At 37.1% G+C, this 26,571-nt stretch overlaps 1 protein-coding gene across 1 annotated transcript; it reads right to left on the reverse strand.

Annotated features, from left to right (window-relative positions):
* Positions 1–22,520: 22,520 nt before the first annotated feature.
* Positions 22,521–25,724, reverse strand: LOC132637275 (uncharacterized). The gene is made up of 3 exons (XM_060354387.1): positions 25,059–25,724; positions 24,750–24,968; positions 22,521–23,078 (listed from the first exon to the last, which is right to left on the reverse strand). The coding sequence occupies exons 1-3, from the start codon at positions 25,722–25,724 to the stop codon at positions 22,521–22,523; spliced, it is 1,443 nt and encodes a 480-aa protein (XP_060210370.1).
* Between the last annotated feature and the right edge of the window lie 847 nt (positions 25,725–26,571).

Consider the following 26,571-nt stretch of genomic DNA (forward strand, 5'->3'; position numbering starts at 1 on the left):
CTAGCGTGGATTTGAAGGATAACATATGTAGTCATGTGTCATTCCAGTGTGCTATTAATTGAAAGCCCAAAATGAATACAATCCCAATGCAAAAGAAATTATTACAATCGCTATTGAACAAGTTAACTAAAATGAAGATGGCCCTTCGTCGCTCTTGAACCTCTTGGTTGCCCGAATTGACTGATCGATCTTTCGGCGATTCTGGGCAAGGTATGACATAGCTAGAACACCCCCTGTTTTGATGCCTTCTTTGATACAAGTATCGCCCTGTTCAGCCAGAAGTGTATCCAACTCTTGCATACTTTGCTCGTAACTAAGTGCTTGCTGCTTCCAATTCTCTGCTTCCCTTTCCTTTTCCTTAAGTTGCGCATGATGCTCGGCTTCAGAAACAAGACTTTTCTTACGCAATTGTCGGAGTAATATGCATGCTTCGGCTTCTCCATCCTTAATCCGATCTTTCAAACTAACACCGGGTTTGATTGATTCCTCCAAATCAGCGGCCAGCCATTCCACATAGTTGTCCTTGCACCCAGCTTGGTATCTATTTGGCTCAACTGAATCTGTTTTTGTGGTCTCTTTCAATTTCCACATGCGAATAACCTCTTTTGCAAAAGGAATTTTCCCTTCTTTGTAGTCAACACAGTAATGATTCATATCTGCCACTAAAGGTATGTTTTGCTTCCTCCCTGATTGTCTCAAAACTCTCAGCGGGGCGTAAGGCTGCAAACCTCGAAGTTCTATCAAGACCAAAAATGGTACGATCTTCGTTCGAAACACCAAAACCTCAGACGGAAACCAACTGAACATCCATTGCATCGAGTCATCGTTCAAATGGCTAAGAAATTCTACCCACTCTTTCACACACTTTGGTTTCTCAAATGATTTTGCTGTCAAGATAGCGCCTGGAACATGACCCAGAATGTGATTCTCACCCGTCGGCTTCTGGAATGCTAGACCCCCGTTGACTTTCTGAAGATGTTCCATCAGCCAAATTTGCAGAAGCAAGTTGCATCCTTCAAAATGCTTATACCCGCGCTTACAACGCCCTAATGCTCGGTAGATATCTGCCACGACCATAGGGACCAGAGTGTAGTGTTTCCCGTCGATGCCACCAAAAAGAGCCTTAGTTACAATAACAAGATGGGTGTGAATGTCTTTTGTGGTTCCTTTAGGAAATACTATAGTCCCTAAAAAACATACTGCGAAAGCGAAGCACCGTTTCTGCTTCCAAGAGTCATATGAGAAGAATTCATCCTGATGATCGACGAAACTCCTTTGATAACCGAATCTGTGATATAGATACTCGAGTGGTATCATAGACTTCTGCAAACATTCCACACCTTTACCCTCTCTGAACCCGAAGCTGTCAGCAAATTCTTTTGGTAAAGGTTGCCTCGGAATAATCATGCCACAATTTTGCCATTTTCTTGGTTTACGTAATAATGCCACATTTTCTATATAGCCTCCTATTTCCTCTAACAACGGAGTCATCTCAATGTTGCCAAATCTAAACACGACCCTCTTTTCATCCCAAAACACAGTTGCAGCCTCGATGATGTCTCTGCAGGGCTGGATATCCATCAAAGACGGTAAGTGTCCCAATGCTCCACGTACAACCCGCTGTCCGTAATCCCCCAAATCAACCCACCATGCTGTTAGTTGGGAAGGGACGCTCAAAACCATGCTGAATCTCGGGTAGGCATTATGTTGACTCATGGTTACCTGTGTTCACAAATGGTTAGTTCTACCTAAATAGCACATGGTCCACGTAACGCACATTCATCCTTCAAATCAATGCACATAACGTGATAACCGTCGCTCGGGGTCGTAGACCCACCTGGACATTTTGGAAGAGGTTGACTAATGGACTTAATACACCCTGGGTATTAAGCCTCCTAGGTTCGTGCATGCCCTTAAAGGGTTTTGGCTTAGCTCTATCTTAGGCTGACTAGGAGTTGTTTTCCTATGACGCAAGGCTCCCCCAAGCGGACAACTTAGGAGTGGAAAGTCCGTGGCCGTCGATTGCACCGCTGATCGACTAAATCCACTAGACCAATCCAACTAAAGGGGTAATTTAGTAGTGCACGGGCGCAAACTGCGAAGCCGCTTTAAGTGTGTGAATATGTGTGAGTTTTCCAGGAGTGGAAGAAATATGAGCGGAATGCCAATTTAAGGAAAGCAATAACATACATATTACATAGAAAATTTACATAATAAAACAATCACTTAAGAACATAAAAGAGAAAAAAAATAAAGCAACAATAAAGGCAAAAATAAAGAAAACAACCAGACATCCAATAAATTTAATTATTAACCTAAGTTGTTATGGTTAAGAACCTAAAAATCCCCAGCAGAGTCGCCAAGCTGTTATACCCCCTTTTAACTGGGTTAGAGCGGAGTATAACATATTGGAGATTCCTATATTGCTTGTTTTAAGGAGTCGCCACCTAATTAATTTAACGATGAATTAGGACATCTAAATGTTAACTAAGGTAAAGTTAAAACTAAACCTCCGTTAATAGTCTGCTTAACCAGTGTGATTCTAGGTAAGGGTTCTATATTATCCTAAAGGGAAGGGATTAGGCATCCTTTAGAATCCGTTAACTTACGGTTATCCGACTAAACTTAGGTTAATTAATCAATGTTGGATATAGTATTTAAATTCTAAAAGAAAGCTTGTGCAAATAAGATTTATAAAAAATATAACAATTTATGCAAAAGAGGATTTTAAAATGTTTATTTTTTTTATATAAAGAAAGAAGATTTCAAGTAATAAGGTTGTTAAAGAAAAAATGAGACTAGTAATTTGTATAAGGGGGAATTTTAGAATGCTATTTGAAATAAAAATTTATGAATGTTGCTAGGGCTCCGAAATAAAATGCTAATAAAACCTATAGAAGAGAATATAATAATTTATATAAAAGGAGATTTCAAATGCCATGAGATTTATAAATACTGTTTAAAGTTTTAAATAAAAGTGCTATTTAGAACGCATTTTGTAGAAGATGTAATGATTCGCATAAAGGAAACTTTAAATGTCGTTTAGAAATAAACTTATAAATGTTGCAAAGATTTTAAAATAATGATGTTGTTAAAATAAGACGCATAAGTAAAAGAAAAAGTGGGTTTGTGCAGTTTCCTTTAACAAATAAACTGAAATGCCGGGATATTTTTAGGAGTAGAAAAAAAGATACTGAAGTGCCGAGATATTGATTGATATATATAGTTGCGCCTTTTTGCAAATCTGTTATTCCGAATGAAATAATATTAGACATCATAAATAATTTTAACACAAAAGAAGAGAAATAAACTCGTAGGATTGATTATTAGTCTTCTTTAAGCTAACTACCCATTGCTAAACTATCTATACTAATTCTCAATAGTCCAACTAAGCTAAGGAAGAGCAGAAAAATATGAAAGCGTTAGTCAAATAATACATACAAGTTAAAGGCATAAAATAAGCAAAGGCATAAATAAAATAAGTGGGCTCGGCCCATTTTGAGATTGTTGTTATACTGTTGGGCTTCGGCCCAGCAGTCCCCTTGGATCTGGGCCACTGCTGGGCTTCGGCCCAGCAAATTTTATTATTGGGGGCTGCTGCTGCCGTATACATGGGCCCAGGCCCAAATATTCTGTTTCCTTTGCTGCAAACAGGCCTGATGAGAAAATGACTCGAGAATATTGCGTTGGGCTTTTAGCCCAACACCGAATGCGGGAGGAGAATGAATCCCTCGGACTCATATATGGCAGTCATGCAGAAAAAATGAGAGGAGAAAAAGTTAGTACACAATCAGTGAGATGTAATAACTATGTGAAATACAACTCAGTCAAACCAGCAGATTGCGTATATTATATGTATTTCTTAAGGTATATCATACCGCAAACAGAAAATCAGTGTTCCAAATTTTGGCAAATATGCATGCGGTGACAATTAAGTTCAAGAAAGGACTATCATGGACTTGAGCATTCAAAGATTTAAGTATAAGTGGGTGAACAAAATTAACAGGACAGAATTGAAACTAAAAAAAAGGGAAGGTTTAAAATAAAGTATTTTTTTTTTGGTCTTATTTAACTGAAGCTGATCGAAGCAAGGAAGAAGATTGTCGTGGATATAATACCAGTAGTGTGAAACCAAACAGGGGAGGGACAACAGGATCTGTCACCACAACAAGCTGAGTAGAAAGGCAAAGAGACCACTATTATGACTAAACACACTGATCCACAACCAAACCTGTATTTAGATTTAAGAAACTATTTAATAATACCCTATCTATGAGGACACAGAATACTCAAACATCAGCAAATTTCAACCTGTTGACATACTTGAGACATCATTTCAAGACATACAAAAAAAAAAGCACTAAAAAATGGGTAACATACAGCAGTCAACACACAGATTTGCACACTGGATACACATTTAATCATTTTAGATGGAGAATTTTGTATGTGTGGCATAGGCAGAGTTTAAAAGAGATGCACTAGAAATACACAGCGCGTATTGAACCTAAACATGGCAGATTTGTGGTACAAAGAAACCACTGAATTCAGGAGGAGTACTTATAATATTCAGACACATTTTAGTCCACATTTTTTCATATTAACAAGACAAACACTAGTGGCTACATCAGATATCACCCCTGCCAATAGCTCATGATTCATCTCTAAGAAACAGATTTTCAGTCCAATGGTACCGATTCTAAATTCAGTCAACGTAATGCATTATTTGAACACAAGATTTGATATATCATGGCATAACAAAGAAAACAGCAGCCAAGGTGAAAGAGAACAGGCGAGTTACAACATGTTTGAAGGGGAGAAGCTATGCAAAATTCATTCAATGGTATATGATGACATATCTAGAACAGGGAGAGTGATAAATCATAAACAGTAATGCAAAATTCAAGAAGTAAAACAGGACAAGGATGAAGTTTGATATTCATGATCAATAAGATATCCAAAATGAGATGCAATGCCACAGAATTCCCAAGGGAGAAACTAACTATGCAAGCTACTAAGAATGAACTCTCAATATAGAATTCAGGTGATCCAAAAAAAAAAAAAAAAATCAAACTCAAGGTGTTGATGGTCATGTCAAACCAGATTCAAATGCTATGATTATATAATGGTCACATATGAGTTAAATTGAGAAGCACAGAATCATATTATGTCATCAAGACAGTAATTTAGATAGATACAGTTGAATATGAAGTTACTAGACATGTATTATACACTTGGATAACTACAGACAATTATGTGGTGAGTCATGGAGCATGGATATATTATTAACAAGTGATAAAGTATAGAGACTAAAGAAGGATTCCAATAGTGCATAATAAACATGGAGTCAAGTATGCAATTGTTCCATTAAGACAACATGACAATTGAGTAAGCAAGCATGTGAAGAGCAGTCATGCTTTTATAAAGGAAAGACACATCAAGGCATGGTTTACTAAGTCACCATCAATGCTAGTTAGAGTTGTTTTTCATGGCACACTTGCAATAGTTCAAATTAGGCGGGTTCACATGGGTTAGCAGTCAAGATTGGTCAGGGTGACTCAACAATCATCTATGATTCAAAATTAGGCAGACTTATACTGATACTGTTCCATATCAACCAAAGCAAACATTCATGACTTAGGCCTTTACTACTGGTGTGAGATTCTTATTAATAGCTAATCACATTTAATCTGGACAACAATAGTAATGCAAGCTCTAAAATCAGACCAGAGGTTCATATGGCATCAGTCGCATTCAAATAAGGGAAAACTATAATGACATATGAAGTTAACAGCATATCATAAAGCTTATGCTCAACACTCACCATATCCAATCTTAAAGCAGATAGATATATCAGTATGGGCTAGCAAAATTGCAAAGTTGTAGTTAATGCCAATCATGTTCAACTCATGATAGTCGATTATGACAATATGAACTAGTATGAACTTCAAACCAACATTTTTCAACATTGATCATATTCTACTTTAACAAACAGTTATGGCAAGGTAAGCTAGAGGGAATTACAGCTAACCAGACCAGCAACTATTATCTAGCGTTAATCGAATTCGACTTAAAGTAAGGATGTGGTAAACTAACCTAAGTCTCGTACTAGCCATTCAACATTAATGCTAGCAGCTTCAACAAACAACCATGACTTTGTAGAGAAAAATAAATCTTAAACTAATCAGCCGGCATCAATCATATCAATTTAAACAAGCAGCTACAACATTGTCGACTAAAAGGGGTTTCAATTAACCAACATCAAATATAATAACACCAATTATCAGCACCTTGGTATGGTTAATCCGGATTTAAAACATGTATAAAACACTGCTTAATTACCAACAAAATCTCTTCAATTGCACTAATATAGCAGACTGCCTATATTAACGAGATCACTACTAAATCAATTCATACAAAATCCATAAACGAACTAAGCTACCAGGCTGAAAATAAACTAAGATGAGGAAGAAATTACCTTCTTCGGGTGCAGCGAAGTGGGGTTTCGAGTCTTTGATCCACCTCGAACACTATCAAATCCGAGCTTGCGACACTCGGATTCACAGCAATAACAAGGCAAACGAATATAAATTGGGATCTAATATTTTGACCCGATTAAAATGAGACTACGATTTGCTAAAGAAACTGATTTTTTATGGATATTTTGAGGCGGCTGATGAACTAGTATTGCTTAAGTGATTTTGCCAGTAAAAAAAAAAACTTGTTTCTTGCCTTAGGGGGTTTTGGAGTTCAAGAACTGCTTTCGTGAGGCGATTTTGGGGGTTCCAGCACCTGTCTCAGTGATTTCAAGCCGCCCCTATTTATAGGGTTTTGGCTTGTTTGAAAAAGGAGAGAGGAGCGGGGAAGGGAAGTGCGGAGGTGGGGAACAAAAAGAGGTGGGAGACAGAGAGAGGAAACAGGGAAAAGTGGGAGCGGCGGAAAAGAGGGAGAGACGAAGAAGGAGAAGGGGAAGGGGGGTGCGGCGGTGAGGTGAGGGAAATGAGGGAAAATGAGAAGGGAACCGCTAGGGTTCCCTTCTTTTGAACGGGATTGGGCTTCCGGGTCGGGTAATGTTAAAACGGGTATGGGCTGGTCTGTTTGAGTAGTGGGCTGAAAATGTTGGGCTGGGTATTGAAAAATGTGGATTGGTCCGAAAATTGGGTTGGTCTCACAAATTAGGCTTTAGCCCAAAATAGTTTTAGGATTTAATTATGGACTGAATTGATACGGACTAAAATATGTAATTATTAGTGCTCGGATAAAATTATATGACCGTGCAATAATATTTACAAAATCCACAGTAAATAAACACTATTATTTAATTATGCAAAGTTAAATGTGATGCGTGTGCGTAAGCTGGTAAAATGCTGAAATGATAAAAAAAAAAAATTGTGAATTATAATAATAATAATAATAATAATAATAATATTAATAATAATAATAATAATAATAATAATTGATAAATGATAACGAGGATGGCTAGTAACTGTAATAGAATAATGAAGCGCCGGTATTGATAAGAGTCTAATAATTATAGTAAAAAAAAACAATATATATATATATTTTTTAATTTTCTAAAAATATTAGAAGCGTAAATAGGTATTTTGGAGGAGAGGTGGGACAAAATTGGGTGTCAACATGTGGAGGGTATACCCCCCTAAGGGGTTTTGCTCTCCATATATAGGTATATCACCTAGTATATCTTGAATATCACTGTCCTGCACTTAGAAAAAATTCATGCTTGCTTCACAGTTTGGGCCTGGGCATCAGTTCAGCCGAGATTAATTTTAAAATTTGTCCTTTTGGCATAATTGTCCCTTTCCCTAGATGGTTAGTAATTATGGGCCGGGCCCAATTGTTTTGTAATTTAATTTTTGGCCATGTAATTTAATTTATGTCCTTAAGATTGAGCATTAATGTATTGTATACCTTTTATTTTGTGAACCTCGCAATCCGCTGGTGGGTCCAATGAGACCCACCAACTCATTTGGATCAAGTCAACCTCAACCATGGACGAGTTAAGCATTGGAGCGGAATAAGCTTAAATTGCATTATTTTTTCTGTTGGGCTTGGTAGGCCCAACCCCTTCACTTGATATTATCTATTTGACATTATATGCTTATTGGAACCTTTTACTAATTGTCACAAAATTAAAGTTGCTAAAAATCATTTCCAAATAACAAGAATTGACTTTTGATAAATAATTGCCGTGTAAAAGTGATTCTTGAGACAAAAACGGACTTGTGGGTAAAAATGGACATTTCCTCAAACTTAAAAATATAAATTTTGGACAAAAAGGACTTGGAAATTTATGGGCATTGAGACAAATTGGGACCTTACCTATGGACAATTTGGACAAATGGATACAAAATGACCTTGGACTGATATTGAACTAAAGGACTACAAAAATATATAATATAAAAAATACGATTAGAATACGGACAATAATAGTATGCCTAAAACTATTTTCCATACTAAAAAATAATATGTTTTTTTAAAAACTATTTTGGGTGGACTTACGTAGAGTCTTACTTAGGTTAAGAGCCTTCGGGTATTAGCCTAAGTGTTCTAGTCTGACACCCAAACGCCCAATTTTGGGCAGAATTTTACCACTTTCCTTTCTTGAAATGACATATTGTGCATGAATGACTAAACTCTTTCTCTGCGGAATTATAAGCTAAAACAGTTTTTTCACTATAAATAATTCATATCTACAAAGACATACTATTAGAACCCGCAGGTCAACCGTATTTTATGGATCTTTAATACCGTTTTAAATGAACCCTTTTAAATGAAGAAGTGATGTTTTAATTATAATATTGATAAACGTTATTGATTATTTTCTTTAGGGAGGTAAATTGCATAATATGATAGTAATATATCTTTAGAAATTGTGATGCTTTTATTGTTTGAAAGTTAAGATGTTAGAGTTGATTTGCTTCTCATAATAGCTTTTATATCATTACATTATTTATACTTGTAAAATCATGTTAGAAGTTTTGTTTACTAAGTTTCTTAAATCATGTTTTTAATTTTTTTAAACTATTTATTTGTGTCTTATTAAAAATTAAAAATTCATGGGGCTAGATGCTAAGTAAAATGTTTGCCTCACGCCTCCGCCTTTTAAAGCACTGGCGCATGCTATTTTTTTTCAACAGAAATCTTCATCTATTAATGTATTTATAAGGACATGATATGTCCAAAACAATGTACAACTCCATGGACAAACCAACTCGGGAATATCCTTTCCCAAAAAAATTCATGCAATAAAGAAATTAAAAACTTAGCTAAGTTATGAGCAACAACGTTAACCTTCTAGGAATATATACAAAGACAATATGATGTAGACATGAAGACATGTTTCAAGTATCTACACAAGCAACATCTACGTCCCAAGCAGCCTTCACTGCTTTCTTCAAAATATCTACTACACCTTTCGCATTAGAGAAGCGATAACGTTTTCTCCATCATTTTGTATTGCTTTTTCCACAGGTTTCTAATTGCAAGCACTTCAGCAATCATAGACTTCTCAATGAACTGAATCGAAAATCCATGGGCATGAAGCAAAACACCCTTGCTATACATACCACCTAAACCAATGCTCGCCTTCTTCAATTCAACTTGTAACCCTGCATCAATAAATAAATAAATTCCATCTTCGAGCCTATTATATTAGGTGATATTCATAATTCTCCTATAAATTACCATTTGAGGAATCGACATACATTATTTCAAGAAATTCATTATACCCAAATAAAGCTTTTGCCACGATGTCTGGAGGATCAGTTAATTCATTGTTAAAACACCAAGCATTCCTAGACTTCCATATATATATATATATATATATATATATATATATATATATATATATATATATATATATATATATATATATATATATATATTATCACAGTAATTATTATTACTGTCAAATTTAGAACACCAGAAGAAATAGAACATGTTTTTGTCGCATTAATCTTATCATTCCACCACAAAAAGAAGTCATTAATATTGGCAAGATCCGTTCATCGGTACAATAGCACCACTCTTTGACTAGCTTTTATCAAGCATAAGAATCTCTACGGCGCATTTCACGTGGCTCTAGGACTGTAACACTCCGTAAATGTGGATTAGGTGTGAATGTGTTAAATGAGTATTAATGCGACATTTTAGACATGTGAAGTCCTATCAGGATGAGTTTGGGTGGAAATAGTTGTTTTAAACTCAAGATGAATAGTGAGGTGCATAAGATTCGATAGAATCGCCTAAGTTTACGGTAGGTCTGCCTTCCAGCCTGATTTTGTGAAAATCCGTTGGCAATTTGAGAAAACTTAAAAACGAAAGTTGTAGATATTTGAAATACCTTTCCAACCATACATGGTGGATCTGAAACAGAGCTCTGTGCTAGGAGTTATGCCTATTTTACTGAACGCTGTGGGCCATGGGGACACCCGCGCGTCGCACTTATGGCACACAAAATACCTGTCTCTGAATCTCTTCAACCTTGTGTGATGGGCCCAAGACGCACAGCCAATGTATGGCCATAACACCACCCCATTTTTTGGTTCCGAACTATATAAGCTTTTAACTCGTCAAAACCCTTCCCCACTTTGTTTTTGATGACTTTTTGAGAGACAACAATCCTAAGGCTTCCCTAAATCATCTAAGGTAAGTTCTTGATCAATTCCTATGATTATTACCTCAATATAACAAAGATTAACACTAGAAACCTCATCTATTCCATAGATTATCGATCGAATCTTCGTCTTGGACTAGAGAGCTCTAGAATCCGAATTCAAGTGACTTGAACGTCAAAAAGGTAAGACTTTCCTACTTCAATCAATTATAGCTTTGTATTGATGATTCTAGACTATAATTTCATGAGATATGAGTTGATTGGTTTGATAGAAAAGCATAAACGATTATAGGTTTTGGTTGTGGATTGTCGATTATTGATTAAGAGTGTTATTTATCTTACGGGTGATGAAGAATGATATTGATTACAACAATATGAGATTGTAGAATCATCTAGGATCAAGAGAATGGGTTGTTGGGTGTTGAAACACTCATTGATGAGAGTTGTAGAGCTTCATGCCCACCAAGTGTTTGATAAAATACTTAGATGACCAAAACATGAATATTATTACTAATATTGATTCCCTTTGACATGTATTGCTATAGGTTAAAGTCGAAAGGGGTGACGAACGTTGTAGTACGCCAAAAGGCCGGAATTGAGGCATGTAAGACTAAATCTCTATGTGTGGGAATGTTAATGATTCTCCCCCCGCTACGTTCTTTGACGACTATTATGAATTGCCTCAGAAATAGAGTTAGGCCTTAATTTCATGAAAAGTTTCAGAACTTCTATCCTGTAAATAGTTAATCTAGTAAAAAGTACTGCGACATTCATCATAACTGTTAAATTATTCCTTGAGGAGGCAGAATCGTTGATGACTTGGAAAAAGAGTACTAGATGGCCGGCAAGTTGGAGACTGTTTAAAAGCCTATAAATGAATTAAAACACATTAGAGAGGACAAATTGCTAATGTAGCGTCAAACAAAGATTCCGACTTTCCCTAAAGAATGTCAATTTCGGAAGAATTTAGAAAATGACCTTTATGTGGATGACTCGAAAGAATCAATTGTTCTTTATCGAGCATAACATTAAAATAATTTATAGATAACGTAATTGTCAAGAATCACGTTATATCGAGCCTTTTTGAAACATGAAAAAGTAATTGTAAACAATCAACGAAAGAGATAAGTGGGGAGACCTCAAGTAACCTTCGACAAACATTTGAATGTGGCCAATTGAACATGGTTTAACGCTTATCTCTACTTTGTCATTAGTTGAAAACTCAACATTCTTTCATAATCAGCAAGTAAGTTCTCAAGGCTAATGTATCTATATACATGATACAAGAAAATTAATCCAAGGCAATTATATAAAAACACAAATTTCTGTGCAAATTAAAAGGAATTTCATTAATTACCTGAGAAGGTTCTCTGTAACTTTTGACAGCTTCCTAAATTTGAAGATGATTCTTGCTTCTGTGTGTGATCATTTGGAGGTTAAGTGTAGGGACTGTCGGTAACCAAACAGGAACATTAATGAATATCTGCAATATTATCAAAATAAAGTTCCATCCAAATTCACATTTCAGGAATTAATTTAATCCAATGCATGCAAACAAATAAAGAAGAAAGGGGAGAAATTTCATTTGAGTGGCATAACTATTACAAGAGTGTGAAGAGACCTATCTGATTAAAGTAAAATGAAGTGCTCATAGAAAAGTACCCTACACATAACATGATTATTGGAAAGCAAACATGGAATTTTACAACAAAGATGCAATAAAATAAAAGAGGAGATTTACTTCTGGGAGTAGTAAGAAAAAAGGGAACAGAAATCCAAGCAAAAATTATTATATATTAAAGACCAAAAAGAAAGGAAAAGAAGGCACTATAATAAGCAGAACGGAAAGAGGCCTATGGAGGAAGAAGAGGAAACCGAAACAACCTAGTTAATAGGACTATATTTGTCAGTTTCTTTTTTAAAGAGAAGTGGCGATTCTTCAAATTTCTTTAACTTAAATAAAATAATTTTTTTCCCATCATTTTGAAGGGGAAAATGGCAAAAGATTGACCGGAAATATAAATACAAAAGCTGGCTACAGAGAGGTGTCACATCACCCTGTGTCCTTATCTATGCATAACTTTAATATTTAGGCTTATTTTGTATACATATTTGAGAAGATAGAGAAAAGAGTGAAACTTTCATCCACGTTTGTCCCTTAATTAATGGGATACATACGTTAGAAATATGATTTATTTTACTCCCTCTGTTTTAATTTATGTCAACTTATTTAACTAGGCACGAAATTTACGAAAGAAAAGAAGACTTTTAAACTTGTCATGTTAAATGAGTCACATCTATTATGCTTGTCTATAAATCATTTCATAAAAATAAATTATTTCCAAAAATAGAAAAAAGTCATTCTTTTGGCACGGACTAATAAAAAAGTACGTTCACATTAATTTAAACGGAGAGAATATTATTTTCTCATTCTTATAATATGCTATTTCTGTTATTAAATCTGCTAATCTTGAAATATTTATAAGGATCTGCTATTATTGTAATTAAATCCTAACATTGTTTTACAGCGTAAAAATTCCGTTAGGATTTGGCTGGACTGATTAGTGGTTGGGCCAGTTTAAGCTTGGGCCCAGATACACGTTATGGCCTTAATTGTATTTGGACTCTCTTCAGGCCAGCACAATTACAATTGGGAAATTACGTGGTAAGACCCTTCTTAAGACTAAAATACACACTATGTACTTTTTGAATATTACAAAAAGAAAATATTTTATTTCGTATCTAACAGTTTTTAAGATTCACAATAGATAATTATAATCCCTAAATTAAGGGATTCTAAGGGATTAACTGCGTACAACTAATACGGAATCTTTCTCTCGTTACCTTGTATATATATACCAGATGGCAGCACGGGTCCAACACTTTGGATTATAGTGTATCTATGTGTATGTAGTTGTGTTTGGATAGTGATATATATACACACACTATGTTAAAAACACGATTAATATAACATTGTAGTTTGTGCTCTGTATCTAAAACTTTATTATATTCGTGTTTGCTATGAATACAAAGTCGGCAAAAATTTATTAATACTTTTTAAAAGAGAAGACTTGTTTAAAAGGAAACTATTTTCCTCTCTTTGAAATAAAAAAATAGCAATATTTAAGCATCAGTTGATACTTTCAATTTTAATTCGATTAATTTAAAAGTGTAAAATACTTATTATTTTTTTATCAAATTTTTATTTGGATAATTCTAATTCAAATTATTAAATTAATTTTACATGTTTAAAACGAAACAAAGTAAAAATTAATTTTCTATTTAAACGAAGAAATATTATTTTTTAATTTTTGGTAAATATTCTCGGTTTAGCTCAGTTTACTTGTCATGTTGTCTTTTGCATGATTTTTTAAGGAAACGTGAATTAGAATTCTAATTTGACTAATTTACCTTATGCATTATTTGATCTCCATTTGAGATTAATCTCTTTTCACATTTATTTGAGTAAGAATAAAAATGAAATGTAATTAAATTCTATCTTATTTTAAAATATAAATATTTTAAGTATATTTATTTTAGTAAACATAACAAATAAATGACATGGCGGAATAGCAAATACAACAATTAAATATCTAGATTAGATCTCAGGTTAATATAAGAAAAGAAAAGAAATTGATGTATTTGCCTACTTAACCTTTTGGAGAAAAGCAATAATATGGGGTCCATGTTTTTTTTTTGGGTCGAAAGTAAAAGATTTATATTCAACCAGTTGGAAGTATTTACACCCCTGCTCATAGGACTCTTGAGGCAGGCTCTACAATTTGGACTCTAAATTAACATAATCCAAAATCTGCTATCTAGACTAGCAAGGATAGTGATCTAGTTGGGCTAGGATAGGCAGCCAGTGACGCTTTTACTGTCCAATTATGTGCACCATGAGTACTATTTCTTTAACTCTCTCTTCCTTGCTTCTCCGCTGCGATTGAAATCTTCGAGCATTCCTCTCACCCCAAACGTGATAGACAGCCGCAGCAAATATCACTCCTGTGATGTTCCATATTGGATTTCGGCCTTTGACCTTTTGCGCTAACCATGATACTTCACTATCCCACTGCTGGATTGCTCGAGGTTGATGTATCCAGCCTACTAACTTCTGCCAGATGAAGGAAGAGTACGGGCATTGAAAAAATTGGTGGTCATATGATTCTACCTTGTCTTTTTCGCATAGGACACACTCTTGCGCAACTGATATTCCCCAGGCATTTAATTTATCCACCGTTTTTAGTCTACGTTGAATTGCCATCCACGTTATAAATTGGTGTCTAGGAAGCATACCTGGGAGCAAATTCAGGGATTTCCAAGGGACTTTAGGCCAAATGGGAACAACTGCGTTGTATGCTTTTTTGATGATGTACTTGTCTCCGTTTACATAGCTGTCCAAGGTTGTTAACCCAGTAGTTGTATTCTGTCGCGCGTCAAATATTTTCCGGACCAACCAGCTTGCTTGTTTAGGCGTATCCATGGTGTGGAGGTCATTCCTCTTAATATATATGCTATGAATCCACAACACCCACAATTTATCTTTTTTTTTTTCGCAACAGCCCACAGCAGCTTGCCTAAGGCAGTTTTGTTCCACATTACCGAATTAATAATATTCAGCCTACCTGTAGACTTTGGTTGACATAGTGTATCCCACGCAACTGGTGTACGTTTGTTGTTTTCCTTATTGCCATGCCATAGGAATTGTCGACAGACACTAGTGATCATCTTATGAATCTTCTTAGGAAACAGGAACACCTGAGCCCAGTAGGTTTGCACTTCAAATAGGACGTTCTTAGTTAGCTGTAGTCTCCCTACGTATGAGAGGAATCTCGAGGTCAAACATCTGATCTTAGCCACAATCTTTTCCACCAGGGGCATACATTGGCTAATATTTAGTTTTCTACATGATAATGGGACGCCGAGATATTTAAATGGGAGGCTGCCCTCACAAAATAGTAGATCTTCTACCAACTGGTCTTTGAACTCTCTGGTTACCTGATGTGGCGTGATTTTATGCCACAATCGACGCTTTTCGGCTATAAGTTTTACTTGTTTTTAAGCAAGTCTATGTTATTTTACGTAGTTTTTATCATGTTTCAGGTAATACGAGGTCCCTAGAGCCTAAGTGTGGAAAACAAGCGAAAAAGAGTAGAAAACGTTGATCACTGGAAGAAAATCGAGATTCAGGAAATTTTTGGGAAAAATTGTTCTGCGCGTTCGCGCATGAAGGTCACGCGTCCGCGCCCACGCGCGTTAGTAAGTCCACGCATTCGCGTAGGAAGGACACGCGACCGCGCTGAAGGAAGAGCGTGATTCTACGCGTTCGCGCAGCAACGTGGCGCGTTCGCGTAGAAGGAATTTCTGCCCAGTTCGACCAGAACTTGGGTTTTGACGATTTCTTCCATTCCAGTTCCTATAAAAAGAAAAACTAGGGTTTTCTAAAGATTATCTTTGGCAGTTTTCACAAGTTGGAGGCTAGGGTTCCTACAAAAATGTTCTTTCTTCTATTAAATCCTTGTGGATGGAAATCTCTTGGTGACAATTAAGATTGACACTCTTGTTATGCTTATTTATTCATTAGCATTGTTCTTAATCAAGTAAGTTTTTGCTATTTTAATTATTCTTGTTCATGAATGTTTCTCAAGGGATTGGCTAACCTTTGAACTCGCCCATTTACTTTGTTTGAAACTCGGAAGAGGAAGAACAGAGTTGGGATAGAATAATTAACATAAATTTGGGGCGTTAACCCTCATCTAATGGAAGTTGGCCTAGGAATAGGCAATACCACTTGTAGCCATATTCGGGTGCTCTTAATGCTCCTAATTGGTGAAGGGATCTTCAATTGGGTAGTCTAGTTAATCTTCGGAAGAAGTTAATTTAGAGTCATTATCCGAGGCTAAATAACATAACTTGCTATTATTTATAATTCGTGAAATAGATTGGATCGTTACTTGAGAAGTAGTTTCCTTTATTCCATTCTTGTTGCCATTGATCAATTTACTTGCTTTCTAGATTAGAATTTATATTTCCATATTTTATCAAAACCTTATCAAAAACCACCATTGATGCGTTCGGGCATAGCTATTGTTAGTGATAATTCCTAATCTACTTAAATCGCCTACATATTGTTCTCTGTGGGATTCGACCCCAACCTTGGTGGGTTACTATATTTGACAACGTCCGCGTTATACCATTAAGAGGTGTAATTTGAGCGTATCAAATTTTGGCGCCGTTGCCGGGGAACAATTGGCGTATTTTGGCTAATCTAGGAAATAAGCTAACTTGCTTTGAACCGAACCCGTAAATATTTGTGTAGTTGTTTTCTGTGTTTTATATTATTTTATTTTATAATATATATATATATATATATATATATATATATATATATATAAATAATGGCATCTTTCCATGAAAACTTGTTTAGTAGTGATTTCTATTGTGAGCATGGCCAAATTGGTGAGTTCAAACTCATGATGGAGTGTCTATTAGGTGAGGGTAATGAAAATCAAAAAGCCTTAGAAGAGTATTTGGAAACTAGTCTCCAACTTGGTTTGATGACAAAAGAAAAAAATCTTCCATGGGCAAATCATTATGAACTCCCCAATGCTCAAGATAAAAGGGTAAATCATGAAGATGAGTTTATTGGGAATGCCAAAGAAAAAAAATGAATGGGAGTCAACCATTGTTCTGAACAATATGGTTGGTGTTGACCCCAATCCGGGGGAAAAAGAGGATGTCATAATTCAAAAAGTTCAAGAGCCTTATCTTTTGCAATTTGAAAATTCAACAAGGCAAAATGACATTCATCACTTGAAAGTCAAGAAGTGTAGGATGAACAATATTTTACTTGGCATGATCAGATATTTCCCACCCCCCGCTGCTCGTGGTCACAAACTTGATTCCAAGTTAGGTGCCCAATTCATAAGCTCCAAATGGCGAGAAAAGCGGTAAAGTTGGTAACCGTCGTGTCGCGACGTTAACTTAAGCGCTTGGTGGGAGGCAACCCATCGTTTTAAAATTTTTAAATCATTTTTGAAATTTGATTTTTTTAGAACAGTTTAGTTTATGATTTGTGACTAATCTGCAAAGTTTTAAAATTTTTGGAATTGTTTTGACCAGGTTGGGTTTTCAGAACAGCCACAAATCAGTAGCTGCTGCTGAAACATGAGTTATAATTTGTTAGACTGGTTTCTGTACTTATTTTCTGACCCTGGAAAAATGGGGCCTGATTTACCTCTGCGCGATCGCGCTCTATACTGCAGCGAACACATATAAAAAAAAATAAAAAAAATTACTCTGCGCGAACGCGCGTTTTCCAGTTTACAAAATAGAAGACTAGGGGGTATAAACCCCCATTTTCCTCCCATTTCCCTAAATTCTCTCTCAAACCCAACTTCAATTTTTTGATAAATTCTTCAACTTGCAACCACAAGGTATGTAATTCTGTCATTCTCTTGTTCATAGGGTTGTTTTTATCCTCTTTTCATGTTAGAATTTGTGAAAGAAACTTGACTTTCACTTGTTTAACCATAAAAACTTGATAAAATTGTTGAATTTTATGTCATGTAAATTGTTGTTAGTTGTTGAGTGATGTGAGTTGAGAGTTGGGTGTTGATATGAAAAGAAAAAAATGGGGCAAAATACGTGCTTAAAATCATTGAATCGAAGCTCCAAAAATGATGCCCATAACCTGTTTGTGAAAATGCTTCTGAAAAGCTTTAACGACTGAGCGCGTTCGCGCCGACATATGACGTGAACGCGCAGAAAAAAAAAAGGAATGAAACAAACCAGCGCGAACGCGCCAGTTGATTGCGCGAACGCGCCAGTTGATTGCGCGAACGCGCCAGTTGATTGCGCGAACGCGCTGAAATACAGAAGTGAAACAGCGCGAACGCGCTGCCTTGTTGCGCTAACGCGCAGAAGAAAAAGTGGCAGTGCATAAACAGAATGCTCGCACAGAGCTGCTCAAAACTTGGGTGGCCAATTTTCTTGACCTAATTGCCTCATTATACATCATTGTAGGAGTTCATATGTATTGCGTTTGTTTTTGTAGGTACTTAAACTTGCAAAATGGCTTCATCATCCAATGCTGCCCAAGTGCCCTTGATTGAATACTATGACACCACCACCTTTCAGTCAGCAAAATGTTCGAAGCTCTATGATAGACTGCTGGGAAAGAGCTTCATCGAAGAAAGGGGCATCGTCACAGAAAATCTGGAAGAAAAGATGCCCGAATTCTATGAAAGGCTGGTAACAAGCGGATGGATACGCTTTGCGGATGAACCAATCAAGGCAAATTATACCCTTGTACGGGAATTCTATGCAAATGCTGTAGAGGCAGACATTACACATAGGGCAATTGTCAAAGTCAGAGGTGTAGATGTCCTGTGCAATGCTTCTCGAATCAATGCCTACTACAATCTGCAGGATGGTGACAACAGTGAAATGGCACAGAGGTATGAACAAATGAGGCAACAATGGTTTGTGACCCACCTTCACGGTGGGGAGCAACCAAAATGGTTGACCACAATGCAACGGAAGATTGACTCCACAGAATTCACTGCTGAGGCCAAAACTTGGCTAGATATTGTGACATCCCGGGTGCTGCCTTCTAAACATGATTCAGAGGTGCCTGTTGAGAGGGCTAAATTAATTTGTGCTGTGATGGAAGGATTACCTGTTGATGTGGGGAGGCTGATTATGCAAGAAATACGGGAGGTGGTGCATGAAAGGACTAAGAGTCTATTCTTCCCATCGTTGATCACTTATTTGTGCGCCACTGATAGGGTGCCCACAAGGCCAGGTGACAAAGAAAAGGGCCCCGGTGGACCGATTCATCCGTTGAAGAAGAGAGGGCCCGGAAATATGTAGAAGAAAAAAAGGATTGATATAGCAGCCCCGTCATTTGGGCAGTTCACCTCTACTGCATCAGATTCGACTGGTGGGGCACCTGCTCCTCCCATGGGTATACCAATCTTGCCACCACTGCAAGAAGCCGCCAGGCCTTTCCAATATATCTCCACCCAGGTCCATGGGGTGGACAATCAAATTCAGCAGCTAGTGGCTAGTCTCCCTTCGGGCCCACATGGAGAGGGCACATCTACAGCTCCCGCTGGTCCTGGTGGTCCGACATTAGCAGGTGTGGTGGAGGACATGAAACATATAAAGGAAAAGCAGGGTAAGATAGAGAGGAGGTAGAAAAAGGCAAGAGAGCACGCCAAAAAGCAAAGCAAGTTTTTGAACAAAATGATGAGCATTCTGAGGAGTGTATGCGGAGCACAGCATGAAGAGGAGGAAAATGAGGAAGATTTTATCTTGCCAGAGCCCAGCAGCTCCAGTTCCGAGGGTGAGCAGAGATGACCATAACACTTAGTGCTAGTAGGTATGCCTAGGATTTTTATTGTTTTTAATTTTTTGTTTTTTGTATGCTTATGGAATGCAGTGAGGTCACTGCAAATATTTTAGTTGGGGGTGGCTATCTGGTAGTGTTGTATCGTAAATATGTGTTTAGGAACCCCCTCGACTTTTCTTTGCCAGAGTTCTTTTCCTGAGGGGGGTTTTATTTTGTTGAAACTGGCATGTTTAAGATGTTGCTTAGGTTGAGTAGAGTAATTTTGGCTTATTTGGTACTACTTGGTAACTAATGGCATGTATTGTGGTTTGTTGGAAATTTTGGACCCCTCGAAAATTTGAAAAATGCATACTTAGAACAGGATTGATTAACATGATTGATTCTTTATATGACATTATGATTATTGGGGTATTGTGTGTGATAAAAGACTACTTAGGAGGTCACAAGTGTAAAAATAATTGTCCTTATGCGAATGTGTGTGTGAGCTGTTAGTTTGATTCTGTTTATGCATGTATAATCTAGAACTTGCCCGGTTGGTCTTGTATGAAATCCGAAAGTTAGTTTGGTTGTGAGATGATCTTAGGTTTTCTTTGTTGAAATAGTCACTTTGCCTAAATAAGCCTTACCAAAAGTGTTAAATACCCCTAGTTTCCCTTTTGAGCCTTTTGACCTTTTTCTTGGCTAGCCAATTATGAAACCTTACCCTTTGTGCAATTAATCCATCTTCGCACCCGTTACCTCCTTGATGCTACCAGTTAGATGAGGCAAAATGCCTAAGTTGGGGGTGAATTAAATGTGGAGTACATGTTAAAAACATAAGTTGGGGGTGGTGGATTTTGCTAGTGGAGATGCGATGTGGTAGTTGCATATATATATATATATATAAATCAGAAAATTGTAACACAAAAAGATTTGTAAGTTGGTTAGGAGTAAAACCACATCGAGGTCGAAAACTGAAAGAAAGTAAAGGGGTAGAAAGAAAAGAGGCAAATTAAGGTGACAAGATGTTGTAGTGTTCAAGGAGGGTGAGTCACTAATATCCAAAAAGTATCCGACCTGTCCCTAAACCTACATTACAAGCCGAAACAAGTCCTAATGTGATCACAACCGAACGAGCCTAGGATGAGAACATAGAAAATAAGGGCAAGCCTATGGTATTTGCATGTGTAGATATGAATTCTTTGTGAGTGTTGAGTGTTTTTCTCTTCTCTTTTATCTTCGTCCCATTCTTGTCGTATATATGTGTGTTGGGACATTCTTTGGTCTATGTGAGGGCATAAGGATGAGAATTGAACAAAAAAAAGTGACCGCCTAAAGTAGCGTTTGTGTGCACCATAATATGTTCGATAATGTAATGTCATTCATTGAAGCTTCATTGTTAGTCGTAGTGTTCTTGAGTTGTGCATATTGCTTTAAAGTAGAAAGTTGGGGTGGTCGTTTAAAGGAAAACATGCATGCCGGTAGTTCAGACTCAAAACCAATGTAGACATTGTTACTCTATGATATCTAGGTATTATATTGAGTCGTTGTTTTGTATGACTTGCTTGAGGACAAGCAAATACTTTAAGTTAGGGGTGTTGATGTGGCGTGAGTTTATGCCACAATCGACGCTTTTCGGCTATAAGTTTTACTTGTTTTTAAGCAAGTCTATGTTATTTTACATAGTTTTTGTCATGTTTCAGGTAATACGAGGTCCCTAGAGCCTAAGTGTGGAAAACAAGCGAAAAAGAGTCGAAAAAGTTGATCACTGGAAGAAAATCGAGATTCTGGAATTTTTTGGGAAAAATTGTTCTGTGCGTTCGCGCATGAAGGTCACGCGTCCGCGCCCACGCGTTCGCGTAGGAAGGACACGCGACCGCGCTGAAGGAAGAGCGTGATTCTACGCGTTCGCGCAGCAACGTGGCGCGTTCGCGTAGAAGGAATTTCTGCCCAGTTCGACCAGAACTTGGGTTTTGACGATTTCTTCCATTCCAGTTCCTATAAAAAGAAAAACTAGGGTTTTCTAAATATTATCTTTGGCAGTTTTCACAAGTTGGAGGCTAGGGTTCCTACAAAAATGTTTTTTCTTCTATGAAATCCTTGTTGATGGAAATCTCTTGGTGACAATTAAGATTGACACTCTTGTTATGCTTATTTATTCATTTGCATTGTTCTTAATCAAGTAAGTTTTTGCTATTTTAATTATTCTTGTTCATGAATGTTTCTCAAGGGATTAGCTAACCTTTGAACTCGCCCATTTACTTTGTTTGAAACTCGGAAGAGGAAGAACGGAGTTGGGATAGAATAATTAACATAAATTTGGGGCGTTAACCCTCATCTAATGGAAGTTGACCTAGGAATAGGCAATACCACTTGTAGCCATATTCGGGTGTTCTTAATGCTCCTAATTGCTTGAGGGATCTTCAATTGGGTAGTCTAGTTAATCTTCGGAAGAAGTTAATTTAGAGTCATTATCCGAGGCTAAATAACATAACTTGCTATTATTTATAATTCGTGAAATAGATTGTATCGTTACTTGAGAAGTAGTTTCCTTTATTCCATTCTAATGTCGATCTTAATCATACATCGGGGTGAGACTGATTTCTGCGTGTACCCTTTGAGAAGCTCATGTGCAAGTATAACATTATCCAGTATGTTTCTTCCCTCAATGAAGGCGGATTGAGATGGTCCCACTAGAAAGTCTACAGCTGTTTTCAATCTTACCGTGAGGATTTTAGCAATGATTTTATGTAATGTGGAACAACAGGCTATTGGCCTGAATTGCTTGACATACGTTGGGTTTGGGACCTTGGGAATTAAAGTAATAGTTGTGCAGTTTACTCCTTTCAGCAGCTTTCCCGTTTGAAAAAATTGCATCACTGCTAAAGTGACTTCCTCCCCTACTATAGACCAGAATTGTTTGTAGAATTCAGCCGGATACCCATCCATTCCTGGTGACTTGTCAAGGGGGAGTGCCTTTACTACTTGTGTAATTTCCTCTTTGGTCACTGGTTGCAACATCTGTTGTTGTTGTGATAACGACAAGCAAGGCCCATCTCTTACAATGTTTATGTTGAGTCCAGGCATAGTAGGGGCTGCTTCACCAAGTAACTTTTGAAAAAATTCAACAAATTCTTGTTGCACCAAGAGTGGGTTCGTGAGTTATACATCATGTTCTGTATATATAGTAGTGACTCAGTTCCTTGCTTGTCTGGCTTTCAATTATGCATGGAAGTACTTGGAGTTTGAATCACCAAAACCAATCCAGGTAGCTCTGGACTGTTGCCGTAATAATCTCTCCTGGATAGAGTCCCACTATTCAATCATGGTCACTGATGTGCCGTGAATTTTGACATATTTTATGTCTTTTTCACTAGAAGTGTTGCTTGTTTTTAAGTGTTTTTACATCGTTTCTTATGTTGTTTTGGTATTTTGTAAGGTTGGTTGACTAAGGAACGGAAATGATAAGAAATACTGAAAAATGGGACAACTTGGAGCAAAAGGACGGTCCGTAACTCGAGTTACAGACCGTAATGTGATCCGTACCCAGAGAGGAAGATCCAGATACGTGCCGCTATAAAGGACGGTTCGTAACTCATGTTACGGGCCGTAACGTGTACCGTAATCTGAAGGAAATTTCCAGTAAGAAGCCTAAGTAGTGTCACATGTTACGCCCAGAAGGACGGTCCGTAATGCAGGTTACGAGGCGTAACATCATGGCGTAACGCATTGGCCACTGAACACTGAAGCCATGATCCGCTGGAAGATCGTCGCAAGAAGCCGTAACGGTTGACCTATGTCAAGCTGACAAAGGACGGAATCGAAGGACGGACCGTAACCTGTGTTACGGTCTGTAACGATGCCGCGAAAGGGTGTTTTTGTCCAGAACTTTGGCGCGTTTTTTGTTCCTATAAATACTTAAAGTTAGGGTTTTAACATTGATATTTCTGATCTTTTGGAGCATTAACTTTAAGCCTTGGATATTTGTGAAGTGGTTGGAGCATTTAAAGCACCAACTTCACCCTCATTCCACATTGTATTAGCATTGTAAGTACATTATTTTAACTTTTAAGCTTTCTTCGTTAACCAAAATGATGAGTAGCTAATTTTAATTCAAAGGTTGTGGACCCCATTATGGGTATTATGTGAATGGGTTTCTACTATTGATATATGCATAATGGTTTATTCTATATTTGTGCGTTAGCGTTGGGTAATGATTGCAAGCATTAGCCTAAGCCATTATACTAACTTTTCTTGGGAAAGAGAGTTATTATTGGTAAGATTGAATAACAATGACTCGGGGCGTTAACCCTCGTTTAATAGACTAACTTAGGGATAAGAACAAGTCTAATTGGCATTATGGGTCGCTCTTCGAGTTCAACTCTTTTACATTTGGAAAAATCATAAAGTGGAAATATGACCTAACTGTTGGAAAACATTAGGAAGTCCTTAAGAGATGAAGTGCATACTCTTAGAACAATCATTAGAAGTATATCACATTGAAACCTGAATCATAATATCTAATCAAAGTGGGGAACACAACCTTAGTCTCTCTCTCGCATTAAGTACAATTCAAGTCAAAATATTCAATTACATTACACAACAAATATTTCAAACTATTCGGAATAGGATTAAAGCCTTTAAAGACTAGTATCGCATACAATTAGTACCCTTTTCTCTCCATATTCCCTGTGGGATTCGACCCCAACCTTGTTTGGGTTATTATATTTGACAACGACCGCTTTACGCCACTCATAAATGTAATTTGAGCGTATCAGTCACCATATTTTTTTCTGCCTGTATCAGTTCAGGGTTGAAATGATCTTCATTTAGTGCATCTTGTATGGTAGTCAGGTCTGCCCTTAACTTCCCTAATTTAATCTTGGCTGATGATAATTCTTTGTGTATTCCTCTGGTGGCCAGCTCTAGTTTTTTCTGTTTTCTGCAAATAGAGTACATAGCATACCCTTTCACCTCTTGCTTCCATATGTCCTGTACTTGCTGTTAAAAGTCTGGATTAGTCAACATGACATTAAGCAACCTGTATGGTTTGTTAATTTGAGTTCTGATGCTAGCCGTGTTAATAATCACTAGAGTATGATCCAAGCATCCAGGAAGCATATATAGAGTTTCCACATTTGTATAGTCCTTGAACCAGTCAGCGTTGCCGAATACCCAGTCAATCATGCTATATATCCTCTCAGCTGCCCCTCTTTTGTTGCACCAGGAGTATTGGCTGCCTCTCTTGGTAAGTTGGCCAACCCCAATATCATCTAGGCATTGTTGGAAATCTGCAGTCTTTGAGTGATGCACTGGGGCACCATTCACTCTGTTATCTGCATGTAGTACACTGTTAAAATCCCCTAGTATGATCCAAGGGCCTATGACCTTGGAGTAAATCTGCCTTAGATCAGCCCACAATGGTCTTCTAGCCTCTAATGAGTGCAGCCTATACACGAATGTAACATAGCTAGAGAATGAGGACAACTTATCTTTCACTATAGAGTGAATCACTTGGAAGGAGCTAAACATTTCTATAACATCAACATTAGAAGGCTTCCACCCTATCCAAATTCTGCCATTCGGTGCATGATTATAATTGTCAAGGAATTGCCAATCCACACCCAACAACTTTTGGATTTTTGAACTTTTATTCTGCTTGACTCTAGTTTCAAAACAACCAACTAAATCAAGCTTATTTTTACCTAAAAAGACTTTAAACTCTTTATATTTGTTGGACTTGTTAAGTCCTCTCATGTTCCATGCACTAATAATCATATTGGAGGGATTGTAGTTGGAATAGTTCCCTTTGATAGCCTCTGGGAGTGATCAGCCTGTAGGTGCTGTTTGTCGATGCTTGCTGCTGGTCCTGCTGCTTGAATCCTTATGACAACATTGTGATTCCTCTGAGCTAAGACTTCCGGGTCTATGGCTCCTGATTTTTTTTTTGTGCTGCACTTGGTTTGTCACTGCTTTTTTACCCCTATCCTCCACCCGTACGGCCACCTCCTGTATTGGTGTGTCAACTTCCTTTGACCCAGCCATATCTATATTTGGAGGCTGCTCAGCTTGCCTAGACTGCCATTCTTGTTTGTATTTCCTTCTTCTAGGGCGTTTTGGCTTTGGCGGGAGTGGCTTTGGATCCTTGGCTGTGCATTCACCGGTCTTAATAGGGTCTATGTTTTTTGCTGTGCAATAATTTCATTTGCTCCCACTAATGGGTTGATACGCATGTGGCAATGAATTCACTATTATTGACTTGATGGGGATACTTTGGGAATTACATGGATATTGTTTGATTTTTTTAATATGGGGCCCACTTTTTTTCATGAGTTTGGAGAGGGTGGGGTCCACTTTTTTTTTCATGAGTTTGGAGAGGATGGGGTCCACTTTTTTTCCCTTTTTTTTATATATTGCTTGGTGTTTTTAGTATAAGGGCCACCTTATTTTTTTTTAATTTTTTTTTAAGAGTGACTGACGACGAAGCATGGGTAAACCGATGCTTCTATATAGTAGAAAAATAGAAATATAATAAAATATTTCTATCTACTTTTTAGAAGAGTTGGTAATATAAAGTATAAAATGTCATTTTTTTGCCCTTAAA

Source organism: Lycium barbarum, chromosome 4 (genome assembly GCF_019175385.1).
Source record: "Lycium barbarum isolate Lr01 chromosome 4, ASM1917538v2, whole genome shotgun sequence".
NCBI lineage: Eukaryota > Viridiplantae > Streptophyta > Magnoliopsida > Solanales > Solanaceae > Lycium > Lycium barbarum.

What these genes read in the sequence shown, in the direction of transcription:
- LOC132637275 (XM_060354387.1), bottom strand. Translation starts at nt 25,724, where the DNA reads ATGAGAGGACTTAACAAGTCCAACAAATATAAAGAGTTTAAAGTCTTT. An exon ending in GATGCTTGGATCATACTCTA is followed by an intron (nt 24,969 to 25,058) that starts GTGATTATTAAC and finishes GACTTTTAACAG; the next exon opens with CAAGTACAGGACATATGGAA. An exon ending in TACAGGCAGAAAAAAATATG is followed by an intron (nt 23,079 to 24,749) that starts GTGACTGATACG and finishes TTTTTTCAAAAG; the next exon opens with TTACTTGGTGAAGCAGCCCC.